The 14,013-nt window shown below is 38.5% G+C and overlaps 1 protein-coding gene across 3 annotated transcripts in view; it reads right to left on the bottom strand.

Moving 5' to 3' along the window:
* Sipa1l1 (signal induced proliferation associated 1 like 1) overlaps positions 1–14,013 on the bottom strand; it is a 298,167-nt gene that overhangs the window by 48,489 nt on the left and 235,665 nt on the right. For all 3 annotated transcript variants that reach the window (XM_090344402.1, XM_090344404.1, XM_090344403.1), the window contains exon 12: positions 8,969–9,238. In XM_090344402.1, the coding sequence (XP_090200528.1) occupies positions 8,969–9,238 (270 nt within the window). The remainder of the gene's footprint in view (positions 1–8,968; positions 9,239–14,013) is intronic.

The raw sequence follows: 14,013 nt of genomic DNA, 5'->3' as shown, positions 1-14,013 counted from the left end.
GAGAGGAAACCCCAATAAAGTAGATGGAGGAAGTATATCTATATTATGGCAAATCCTAAGGCGAATCCTAAGGTGTGGTCAGTGGTCAGAGCTTACCCAATAAGCTAGGGTGAACAAGCATAACAGGAAATGTCTTCTCCTCCTTCTTCTTCCCCCACGCTTCCTCTCTTCCTCTCTCCCTCTTCCCGCCCCCTCTCTCTCTCTCCTTTTATGGCAGTATTCAGTCTTTTTGAAAGGAGGGTCATATACTTTCAAGTAGAGCCACAGATAGACTGTGAGTTAATTCCCATTGTCTTTGTGTACTTGTTCTTTGTTCCCTAAAATCAGCCTGAAACTTCTAAAGAAGTGGGTACAGATCAGATGCCCTGGGCCAGAAGCTGTGCCTTACTCTTATGCTCTGTGATTCAGCAATCAGTTGAGAGCATTCAGGTGAAAGGAGCACTTCACCTATGCTGGCCTATACCTCATTAAAGCAGCAATTGTTGCTGTGAGTCAGAAGAAAGGAAAGCCACTTTATTTCAGCAATTTAATGATTGGCAGATAGCAAACGGACACTCTATCATTACCCTAAGTGATTTTCATCACAGGACACAGATCTTAGACCATTTACAGTTCAGGAAGGGTGTCAGAACACGTTAGATCTGACTTCTGGGAAGGACTTCATTGTATCCTGGTATGTTTGTAGGTGGGTGAGGGAATTAGGCAAGCCTAATGTGATGGATGATGTGTGAGCAGGCAAGACTTCCTAGAGTGGTCCTCATGCAGAATGTCCCTTGAACTGGATAAGTCCCAGCTGTTGGGTTTACCTGAGAGTAATATACTGGACAATAGCATCTCACTGTTATTCCAGAATACGCTGTGTTTTCAAAGTATCCTTTCCAAAGTCCATCTAACTTGAATAGGTGATTTTTTTCAGAAACCATTTTATAAGATTCCTTCCTTGCACAGATCACCATGTTCATATTCAGCACAGATGGCATCTTGAATTCATCTCTGTAACCACAATGCTGTTGCTGAAGACAACAGTACTTGCACAAAGAAATTTACTGGCCTCCCACACACTTGCCAACATGAAGCTGAACATGGACTTATCAGTTCAACCTAGGAGGTTCTAGCATACTAGCATCCCTACTATGCTCAATTTCTGGGCATCTCTGAGTATGCCAGGTGGGAAACAGCACAGTACAGGTGGCTCTAAAGGGAGGAGAGAGACTCCCATGGCTTTCTTAGACTGAGTACAAAACTGATTTAAGAAATGACTAGTAAGAACTCCGGAGTCTAGTATGAAGCTAATTGAAAGGACCTCCAGGATATTGAAACAAAAGCCATATAACGAATGATTGTTGTCCTTAATGTACTATGTTATCCCTCATCTCCTTTGCTGTCCCTTGGGTATCTCATATTGTTACAGTATCTCACTTTGTTATCTGATATATTGAATTTATTTGTATTTGGTTATCTGAAACTTGATAGGGAAGGGGGGAAAATCAATACGGGGAGTGGGTGGTGGGTGGGGGGAGGGTAATGGGTACCAAGACATGTGAAAGGGTATCAATGTATGTAAATTAATGAACCTTCTATCTGGCAAATATCATGTAACCCTTTTATTAATTACAATAAAAATATATTTAAAAAAAAAAAGAACTCTGGAGTCTAAGCTAGGGACCACGTTTTGTCATTTTTCCATCGTTCTTTGAGCCACTGTTGAATGCATGTATAAAAGACAATTGGGAGACACTGAGCTTATAATGCTAGGCACACTTCTTTTTTTCATATATTTTTTTATTGTAATAAATAGAAGGGTTACATTATATTTGCCAGATAGAAGGTGCATTAATTTTGGGCCCACTTCTTAAAAGCCTGACCAGTATCCACTGTTAGCTGCAATATCATCTAACAATGTGAACTTGCAAATTATATTAATTTCCATCCCAATGAGAAGCTCCCTGAAGAGAGAAAAAGGAAGTTCATATCAAGGTGCTTTGCTTTTCTACCTTATCTTTTTTTTTTTTTTTGTCAGTCGTGGGTCTTGAACCCAGGGCCTGAGTACTGTCCTTGGACTTTTCTCAAGGCTAGAGCTGTACCACTTGAGCCACAGCACTACTTCTAGCTTTTTTCCAGTATGTGGTACCAAGGAATCGAATCCGGGTCTTCATGCATAGTAGGCAAGCATTCTACCAGTAGGCCAAACTCCCAGCTCCTTCTACCTCATCTTATTGACAAAAATAATACTGTAATTCAAATTCAACAAAATCTAATGTCAGAGATTCAATCAAGAATTTGCATATCACTAGGAGTCAGCTTAGTGCATTCTTAAGAATGCACTTTACAAAAACAGTACTCTAAACTTAGCCAACAAAAACTTTAAAAGTTGTATGAAATTTAGTTTTAATGTTGTTTTGAATCACACTACAAACCTTTTCCCTTTACCTGTCATCTAATTTGTTATCTACTCCTGATTTGAATAACATTTTCACTCAGTTATTTATTTGGAATCTATTAAGGCCAGAGACTGTGGTTGTTCTTAGATTATAAAGATGAGTAAAGCAGGCTAATTTGGATAAGTGGACAAATAAGATTAAAAGGAAATGTACATGTTCTATGAATAAACAAGGCATGTTGTGCTATCAAATTCACAGAAAAACAACTGAGAGAGAGATGGGAGGAGTGTTTTAGAGAAATTAATACAACTTAGCCAAAAGGCTCACAGGAGCTGAGCTGTGGGGAGAGGGGTAGAGAGTAGACCAGGCAGGGCAGAAGCATTGGCATTAGGGAGAAGGTGTCCTTCTCAGAGATCAGTCATCCACGTGCCAGACACTGGGGTTTGTGTGGAGGTGTGGTGACAACAGGGTAAAGGAAAAGTCAAGGCCAAGCCAGCTCACATGCAGATCTGTTACTGATCAGGCTCAGGAGCTGGACTCAACCCTGAAGGCTACACAGAAAGATACAGGGTTGTAATAAAATGGTTGCCCTGAGGAACATGTCCATTTGTTAGACCAGCAGGAGGTTCTCAACATACCTAAAAGATTTTGGAAATACTTTATGCAACCCCTCCCACCTTAGCACAGAGCAATCTTCTTGAGGCAATAACAAGAAAGAAGCTTAAAGATAGGAGCCAAGGATTTTGTAGGTCAGTGGGTGTAGGAAGAAGAGCACGGGGAAGTTGACTGTGAATCCTCGATCTGCTTTGGATAGTCAAAAAAATGGTAATGCCATTCACTGAGAAGCATATCACACAAGAAGAGGCTGAAGTTTAATTTACTTTCAATTTGTGAGTAATGAAACACTATATAACATTCAAGTACAGACAGTTAGTAGTCCAGGCCCATGAACATGGAAAGTTTAAAAGAGGCCAAGACTAAATAGATGGAGCTGATAATTGAAAGGACCTCCAGGATACTGAAACAAAAGCCATATAATGAATGATTGTTGTCCTTAATGTACTATGTTATCCCTCATCTCCTTTGCTGTCCCTTGGGTATCTCATATTGTTACAGTATCTCACTTTGTTATCTGATATATTGAATTTATTTGTATTTGGTTATTTGAAATTTGATAGGGAAGAGGGGAAAACCAAGATGGGGGGTGGGTGATGGGTGGGGGGGAGGGTGATGGGTACCAAGACATGTGAAAGGGTATCAATGTATGTGAATTAATGCACCTTCTATCTGGCAAATATCATGTAACCCTTTTATTAATTACAATAAAAATTATAAATTAAAAAAATAGATGGAACTGATATTAAGGACTTACCTATAAGCCCTACTCCTTGAGGCTGATAATGGAGGAACACAAGTTATAGGTCACCCTGAACTATACTATAAGACGTCAAAAAAAAAAAGAAAAAAAATTAAGGGACTGCTTATATACTTATGATGGCTGAGATTACCAAAGTGGATAACTATCTAGAGACATTACATAGCATGGAATTTGAAGAAAAGTAAGAAAACTATCATGGAGAACAAAAAATTTCATAATAATAATTCAGGTACAAAGAGTTGATGATAAAAATAAAACAGGAGGCTGGAAGGTTGGCCTAGTGATAAGAGTATTTGCCTTGCATGCACAAAGACCCAGGTTCATTCCCTCAGTACCAAATACATGGAAAAAAAGGCAGAAGTGGAGCTGTGGTTCAAGTGGTAGAGCTCTAGCCATGAGAAAACCCAAGGACAGTGCTCAGGCCCTGAGCTTAGGCTCAGGACTGGAAAAACAAAACAAAACAGGAATAAAGTCTAGGAAAACACTGTCTTCATTAACTTCATTTACTACTATGGAAGAACTCAGAGAGGATATCTATGAAGAAAAAGAAGTCTAGTTGGCTCACAGTTCTGAAGGTACAAATCATAGGCCAAATAGTTCTATTGGTTTGATCCTCTGGTGAATGCAGCATACTGCAGCAGAAGGTGAGTACTGAAGTGGGTGCTCGCATCTCAAGCCAGAAAGCAAAATGAAAAAAGGGATGGAAAGGATTTTAATATCATCTTGCAACCAACACCTCCAAAGACCTAAGAATCTCACAACAGATCTTTTTTTTTTTTTTTGTTTTTTGAGTTTTTTAGTTCATGGCATCTCCTGATAGGACCACCCTCAGGACCAAACCTTTACAGTTAGTCCATTGGAGAACACTGACCCAAACCATAGTAACAAGAAAACAGTTTGAAGAAAGAGGAAGTTGAAAACAGTATCAAACAAAGCTACCGACTGAACAATATGCAGTACAATGAAAAATATGGAAATAAAAGTGAACTTAGATATGGAAACAAGAGCTTTATCTTGTGTGACTGTACATTAAGATGTACTATTTCTCTTCACTTTTTTTGCCCTTTAGTTAATTTCATATTATTACTGCATCTGACTTTGTTACCTGGTATATTGTATATATGTTTATTTGTTTATTTGACATAGGAAAGGGAAGGGGGAAAACAAGATGATTGGGAGGGGGTGAGAGGAGGGAAATGGGGACAAAAACATGAGAAGGGGTATCAGTGTGTGTGAAGCAATGCACCTACTAGTGGTAAATGTAACTTTAACACCTCTGTAACATCCCTATAATAAAAATAAATAAAGTGAGCTTAACTAGAGTAACCTTAGTAAAGCTCTCAATTCTATGACATGGATCTTCATGTCATGTGCTACAATAGTGATCCAGGCAGCAGTGTTTGCTACAACAATGGCTTGATAAAAAATCTGACATCAAAAATTATAGCTTGCTCTTCATACAAAGCTCTGAAAATGGCTAGACTTTTTCTAGTATATTATTCTAGATCAGGATTTTATTATTGATCCCACAAGGTCAGTGTGATTCCCATCCTACCTTGAAACTAAATAAACTTAAGGTTAAACAGACATAACATTATATAGATTGATATATTATTTATGAAATACAAACCCTCAACTAAAATCTATGTGCCAGTGATTGTTAAGCATGACATTTGAATTATGATGTAAAAATCATGTTAATAAAATCTTTAAAAAGTACCAACTATGTCCATCAGTCAGTCTGTCTGTCTGTCTACCTATCTATCATCCCTCCATTAAATATTATGTTAAAAATAGCAATAGAAATACAATGAAATTCTGTCATCCAATGGCCACCTAAGGACTATAAAATTCTCATCTTCAAACCATATAGAATTAGAAATGAGGTTCTGATGTGTCAGGATCCATGTAGCTGAGGAAGTCCTGCCAAAAACTCAAGTCTTAGTATGTCATAAAAACCGTGACCATGGTATTAGAGGAAAATAGTTTAGTCTGCAAATTTAAAAGAAATGTTCCTCAATGACTTTCAAATCTGATCTTTTGCAGTAATATTATAAGGTAATGACTACTCTTTCCATTTATATTTTAACCTCATTCCAGAGAAAAGATTATATTCAACTGTGAGTTTCACAAACCTGGAGGCTCATGAAGCATTCAGGAAATATTCTTTGTGACTGTCTACTCTATGTCCCAAAATTCAACTGTAACTTCTTTATTAGACTTTGAAATTAAATTTAAAAAGAAAATTCCATGTTACTAAAATCTAGGAATGTTAAGAGTAGGAAACAAGATTATCTATCTAATTGCTACATACTTTGACATGAAGATGAGCCACACAACTCTCAACAGCCTGAAGATGTATCCATGTCCAAGGCCTCCAGCCTAAGATATGAAACTGTAACCTAAGATATATAAAAACTACAAAGCCTAAGGAGGTAGTGAGCAGCATGAAATGTCCCCCTCAAACCAATGCAGCTTCACTTCTGCCTGTTCCATCCCACATCTCAGAAGCACAGGGCTTCTCCTGTGCTTCTCCTTTCCCCTGGGTAGAGTTAAGATGGGCAGCAGGCACAAGCACACCCAGGAGTCTTCTATGTAGCCCCAGGAGGCATCAGATTAAAACAAAGGAGTCCTGTGACAAGCTCCTAGCACTGTAAGATAATTAGCCACAAGAAGTATTTTCACTGCTGAAAGGCAGTTTCCTGAACTTCTGTTTACCAACAAGCTTTAGCTCCTGTTGAAGAAATTAAATTCAACACAGAATCAAAATACATTCCATCATTTTATCATAAGGAATATTGTGAAAGCCCCTACCTAGATGGTTCTACAGGGGGAAAAAGTGCCTTTCTAAACAATGGCTTCCTAGGTTCATCTTTCAAAATATAGGCCAAATCATGAACTACAGCTAACAGACCTTGGAAGTAGCCAAGTCTGGAATATATAGAACAAAGAGTTTATCCAGAGATTTCTTAGGTGCTTTCCTCCTAAAAAACAATCAAGGCAAGAGGAGTCTAGATGGGAATGGGCTACTTTGGGAGAAGAATCTTTCATAGAGATAAGAGCAAAGAATCAGTAAATTTCCAGGAAGTAAATGAGAAATTTTAGAAAGACAACTTTTATATGTGCATAAGTATTTCTAGATGCATTCTACTCTTCTGAAATAGGTTATGTGATGAATCAGTGCTTCTTATAACAGCATAGAAGCTAGATTATGATAAAATAACTCAAAATGTGCTTTCTCTGCTTCCTGCTTTCTGGTCTGCAGGAGACCAAGAATTACTTATGCATATCTGGGAACATTTTCCTTGGCATCCTATTCTTGCTGAACCTGGTTCTATAGCTCAGATGAGTAAGGATCATGTTTTGGTTTCCACAGGGACTCTCTTCGACCCAACATAGTTCCTGGAACATATAATCCTCCCTAGCTTATAAAAGCTTCCACATAAATATCCTGAGATGTGACAGAACAAGCACTAGTAAATGGACAGAGTAGTGTGCTAACAGAAAGAAGCCAGCTGCTCATAGAAGGTGACTTGCAGATTTGTTCAACTCAACCGATACCTTCATTAGCATTCACAGTTAAACTAAATTTACAGAGAATTTCTTTAAATAAAACGTTGATGGTCAATTGCTATTCACATTTTGAAAGCATGCATTCTAGTTTAGTTTTAGGCTTAGATGTCTGTCAACTTCAAGGTGCTGCATCTCACAGTTAATTTCAGACAAAAGTGCTTTAGAAGGGCCCTGAGAACCTTTGGTGAGAGAACCTATTGTGACATTCAATTTAACACCAAACCTTAGATCCTTACACTCTGGGATTCCTCCATCTTTCTCTCTTTTGCTATGTAACTCAGGGCTGAGTGTTTTATTATTATCCTTGTATCCTTCTACCTACTATTTTCTTATACTTTCTGAATAATGAAAAATATGCTGTACTGCTACAGGTTTCCTTTCTTAGAATCATTTTTTTCTTTAATAAAGAAAAATACAGATGTTCAATTAAAATTCAGATGCTCCAATTTTATTACTTGCCCCAGAACAATGAAGACACAAAGATGATAATATTGTCATTGCCATCTCAAATAGTCTGCTACACTCTAATCCAAGTGGTTGTAAGTACACAGTGATGATTCCACTGATAGTCCCATAGAAATTAAAGAGCAAAGCACAATACCATTGCATGTGACTGATGTTCTGCTGGGAGTATATCTTCAATTATCTTGATAGCCCTAGAAACCCTATTATGAATAGAAAGATGTAAAGGTAGAATAGGGGGTAATGATGTGAAAATGACTACGATGTAGAAATACTAGAATAATGAATATGATGTGAAAATACTAATGTAATGACTATGATTAGAATAAAAAACAATGAGATGAAATACACTAAAATACTTAAAGAAGTATATTTTCAATGCCAACTTGTATCTAAGGGCATGTGGCCATAAGAGATAAAACCACTAGAGCAGAGCATATGGCAATAACAATAGAAACTGCCAGCACCCAGGTACACAAGATAGAGTAATCATAAATGGCTAAAAGTCCAGACACCTGGCCATAGGAGATAGAATAAGACATCAGCATGCCCCTGGGCACAACCAATCTGAAAGAGACTTTTCTGGGCCCTAATCAATCTGAATCAACCAAGAAGGAGTTTGGGCTAGAGAGGAGGAGTCAAGGACTGATATAAGCAAAGGACCCAGAATGAGGGACAGCACTTCTGCTGGTCTTAACCAAGACAGGATCTCTGGCCTGCAGGAGCTATTCCTTGCCAAAGAGGACTGATAAGGACCAAGACTTGTCGTGCAGCCCCGGAATTCACACTGTAACAGGACTGGGAGCAGCATCTAACAACTGACAGGCAGGCCCTGTTTGACTTCAGGACTAAGAGATGTCAGATAGGTGAGTCCAGCCGGTGTGCTAGATAGGCAGGATAGAGTTAAGCAAGCTAAGGACTAGAATATATTAACTGTGTTAACTCTACTAAGCTTTGTTAAACCAATAAACTATGTAGCATCATATTACCTGCCTATTGGTAAATTACTTCACATGTTCACGACACCCTCTATGCTTTGAATGTCTGCATTTATTTCTTGATTTCTGGAAAAACATGGGAAATCCAAAAACTAATGTGCAGGAATGTAAAGTGTTACTTAAACTCAGGGCTAGAGCAAACTTTATCCTATTTCAACTTTTGAAGGTGTACTCACCGCCTCTCTAGTGGGCGTCCATCACTGGAGATGCTTCGAGGAATGTTGGCTGCTCTTTCTGGAGGTGGCATCTTCCCATCACTTTTCGCAGCATTCAGCCGTGAGGTCATGGGACTCTGAACCTGGGACGGGACTTGAGGTGAATGAGAACCCTTGTTGGCATTCCGTTGCCATTTGTTATTATTTCGGAAAGGAAACTTGAACTCGTATGAAACACCATCATTCATTTTATACTCCATCACTGGCATGCGGTAGGTTTCTGAGCAACTCCTATAGGGCAGACAGAGAGGGAAAGGGGGGTGGGGAGAGGAAGAACAGGAAGAGAAACAATATGCTCTTGTTGGTAGAATCACATATTTTCACTAACATTTGAAATGAATCTCAAATTCTGTTCTGTTTCTAACTCTTTTTTCAATCTTTAGGCCATGAAATTTTTTTTCCTTCAAATTCAAAATTGTAGGAGGTATTACACTAGTGTTTTCTTTTACTGAAACTCAAATGAGGAGCTGAAATACTGAGACACTAAAAAACCATGGGACCCAAGATCATGGTGGGAGAAGAAAGACCAGCTACGCAAAGAAGTAGATCCTTGAGCATGCAGCCTTGGCAAAAATATGCAATCAGCTTTACACATCTTTTCACAGCATTGCAACTGGGGACCAGTAAGAAGGTATAAGTGTACTGGGGTCCCAAAGAGTCAAAAAATTAAGGCAGAAGAAACCTTGAAATCCAGAGAGCTAAATTTAGCTTTGGAAGGGAAAAGACTCAATTATAGATTTATTATAACTATTAAATCCCCAGGGAACAAAGCATAATCTAAAATTAGACTTTTTTTTTCTTTCAACAAAACCTACCAAGGGCAGGATTATTCCTAGGGAACAGTCTGAGTGAAATTAACGGCAGGAAAATACGTTTTGTTTCTTTAGTCCCATTTTGTGTTACCATCTAAGTCCTAACCCTCAGGACATTTGGAACCCACCTTCCATTGCTTTATACCCAAATATTGAAGGGAAGTACAATCCATTATTAACCTGATAGGCAAATGCTATTCCTACTAAAGTATTAACTGAAACTGTGTATATGAAGTTAGTCACTAAATAGGAAAATCACTTCTTTTCTTAAAGGAACTGTAAAGAGTAGGTAACAGGTGGGAAGATTTGGAAAGAAGGGGATAACAGCAACTATGAATCAGTCCTTCAATAAGGTACTTTAGAGATAATGCAGGCAAAGGTTAAAAACTTTATAGTTCAAGACAAATGGAATGAAAGCCAAAAGTGTGATCCTAGTAGAAGGTAAAAATGGTGAAATAACTAGAAGGATGCACTCTATTTAACCCAATTGGTTTTCATGGCGGCTTAAGGATCTGCAAAACATAAGAATGACTTATGAAATAAAGAAATGGACAGTATACCGGAGGACAAAGATAGGAGTAGGTTGTAATGCTATACATAAATATTAATGAAAGGTGTTTCACTGTATCATTCAAAGTAAGCTTTAGGGAAGAGTGATAACTGTGAATAAAGGTAACTTTCAACAAGCTAGGAACTAATCTGCCATATTACAGCAATTTGAGAAAGGGGACACTTAATAAACTTATCCCCACTTTATACATGAGGAAATGGAGACATTAATTTCTCCAATTCATACAGCCAAGGGGTAGCAGGGCCAGGATTTGACCCCACAGAATTAGTCTACCTGCAGGTCAGTTCCAGGTTAGACCCTAATGCTAACTTAGTCTTCACACTTACAATGATTGTCATATCTCATTCAAGTTAACTGCCTGTAACAGAAAGAAAAACTCAACAACTTTTTAAAACCAAGCAGAAGAGAGCTATGGTCAGCAGGAATTATAATTTCATTGCTAACAGTGATAAATGATAACCCTCTGAAATTATAAATTCATTCTACTTTCAGTTTTTCACTTATTTTCTTCTCATTGTTATTTCCCTTCAATCTCTCCATTTTCATTTATCACTATGAAACACAGAGAATGAACTGTATGTTAAACATAACAACTTAACATTGCTCTCAGGTCAGAAAAGCCTTCTGTTTTGAGTGTAACTCCGTCTCTACAAACCATGTAACTAGAACTCTTCAGAAAGCACTCAACATCTTTCATTTCAAAGACTGATGGGTTCCAACAGTCCTTCTACCTGTAGTATGCTTTCCCACTTTCAAGGGAAGAAAACCCTTTGCATGCAACCTATTCATATTAGAAAGTAATTTACTTCTGAAATCCCTCAGGGGCGGGGGGAGGTTGGTCTCTTTATATAACTGTTTTTAGCTCCTGAATGGCCCTTGATTGCTTTCTTTAAGAACTACAGGCTAGTGTCTCTGCAGAATAAAGGTTCTCTACCCTGCAGCACCCCGTCCTCCTGCAATTCCACATAAAACATCTCAGTTGATTTTGTTAAATAGGTATTTTTCCTCTTGACAGGGATGACTTCTAAGACTCAGAGGTCATAGATAGTGATGGTCACAGACTCTGGACATGAGCACATGATGGGCAGAAGACTATTGTGGCAGGTCCACTGAGACTGCTTTCATATGCTGTCCTGGCAGCTACTGCTAGTCTCTGGGCAGTTATGTCACTCTTTGGGCCTCATTCTTCTCATCATTTTCAAGGAAACCTACTATGAGAGTTTAAAGTGGGGAGAGAAAGCCCTTTACATAGTAGAGGCTCAGGAACTTGGCTCTTCGTATCTCTTTTCTTATAAAAAAAATAATAAAAAAGTTTGGAAGCATTTCATGGAAGGGCATCCTTATTTTCCTAAAACTGGGACAAGAGCCCTATTTTACATGTTATTTAAGTGCCTATTGTTCCTATTAAACTGGCTTTCATTCATTCTTTATTTTTTCCCCAAAAAAGTATCTTTACAAAATGATTGACTGTCCCACCAACTCAGGGGTCTGTATGACATGGTATCACCTTGGCTGACTGGGACACTGAGGGTGCTGGGGATGCCAAGAACGGTGCAAGGTCCTGGAGGAGCTTGTTCTTACACTGAAGTGCCTAGAAGAATGACTGACAAAGAGGAGAGTGACTAGTCAAAGAACAGAGTAATTAGTTGCTAGGAAAACAGCAGTGGGAGTGTGAAGTGCGGAGGAAAAGAAAAAAATGACAGAAAAGCATTAGTGTACTTTGCTGAAAACTATAACAAGGTGTTAATGCTTCAACTGTTCCCTTTAAAGTCATTTCTAAAGGGAGTAAGGAACACGATTTCAGTTCTCCAAGGCATCTCTATATTATCCCTCCATTCAGAGTCAGACAGTGGCTTCTTGATAGAATTCACAGTGAAAGCAGCTGAGATGGATCCACTATCCTGTTTCCCAGCCTACAGTCCAAGCACCTACCAGCATGTACTAGTTTGAGGCCAAGAAGATTACAGAAGACTTCCTAGCAGTGCAGGGAGAAGCACAGATGCAGCTCACTTGCTCTTGGTATATGGGAGCTGCCTGCACTAGGTTGCAGGAGCTGATTATGCTCATTGATGTCATGGCGGTAGCTTGAAATCAGCCATGTGGGAGTACTGGCTCCACGTGAACCAGCAATTCTACAAGGCAATTTACTAGCACACTGTGAGCTGGCATTTAAGGCAAGGGTCTATGAGAGTATTAAGAAGAGCAGCACATCAATGTTCATTGCAGCATTATTCACCATAGCGAAGATATGGAACCAACCTAGATGTCCCTCAGTTGATGAATGGATCCACAAGATGTGGTATTTGTACACAATGGAATTCTATGCTGCTGTCAGAAAAAACGACATCGCCCCATTTGTTAGGAAATGGAAAGACTTAGAAAAAATTATATTAAGCGAAGTAAGCCAGACTCAAAAGAACTTAGGCTCAATGGTTTCCCTCATTCATCATAACCAGTAGAAACCCTGGGCTCTAATAGCAAAGATTTGCAATAGAGCAAAAACTTGATACATAAGGCCATATAGTATGAAGCTAATTGAATGGACCTCTAGGATATTGAAACAAAAGCCATATAATGAATGATTGCTGTCCTTAGGGTGCTATGTTATCTCTCATCTCTTTTGCTATTCCTTTGTTATCTCATATTGTCACAATATCTCACTTTGTTATCTGATATATTGGATACATTTGTATTTGGTAACTTGAAATTGGACAGGGAAGGGGGGAAAACCAAGAAGGGGGTGGGGGGGAGGGTAATGGGGACCAAGACATGTGGAAGGGTATCAATGTATGTGAATTAATGCATCTTCTATCTGGCAAATATCATGTAACCCTTTTATCAAATACAATAAAAAATATTAAAAAAAGAAGAGCAGCTACAATCTCAGGTTCGACCTAACCTTTTTGAGTCTTAGTTTCCTTTAAAACAAGGAGAGTGATAATTCTATTACCTCAGAGAATCATTATAAGGATTAAATCTATACTGATATTTTTTCAGAGCCTGGTACATTAAAAGTCTAACACTCAGCAAATGTTATTTTTACAACACACCAAAGACAATAAATCTATCTACTATACTGCTGAAGACAAACTGCTTTTCATTGTGGTTACATCTAGCAGGGCTGGGCTTTCTGAGCCATCTTCCCAGGAATAACTATTCATGGTTTCAGTGTCAGGAAGGCTGTGTATACCAGTAACTACACTCTAACATCAACCTGATTTTTCTCTGCTCCTTACCACAAACTTTGGAATAATGAAGTGTTCTAAGCAGATAAACACCAGCTTATCATAGATCTATGGGCTTCATTGTAGAAAAGACAATCCTTACACTCCTCTCTCTATAACTCTTAGCTGTATTAGTTACGAATGACGATTCACAAGCTGCGTTTAAACCTGTAATGTTACATGCCTATAACCTCAGCTATTCAGGAGTTAAAAGGATGTAGACTTTAAGTCTAGCCAGTGCAGTGTTACTGAGAACTTTTCACAAAATCTGAACAACAAAAAACAAAGAAAGAAATGCAAAAAAGAAGGGCATGGCTCAAGGAGTAGAGAGCTTACCTAGTAAACTTTAGGTCCTGAGTTCAATACCCAGGGCTGGGGAAAAACAAAATAAAACAAAAC

Source organism: Megascapheus bottae, chromosome 14 (genome assembly GCF_031878675.1).
Source record: "Megascapheus bottae isolate mThoBot1 chromosome 14, mThoBot2.hap1, whole genome shotgun sequence".
Lineage (NCBI taxonomy): Eukaryota > Metazoa > Chordata > Mammalia > Rodentia > Geomyidae > Megascapheus > Megascapheus bottae.
This window is presented reverse-complemented; position numbering and strand designations above follow the sequence as displayed.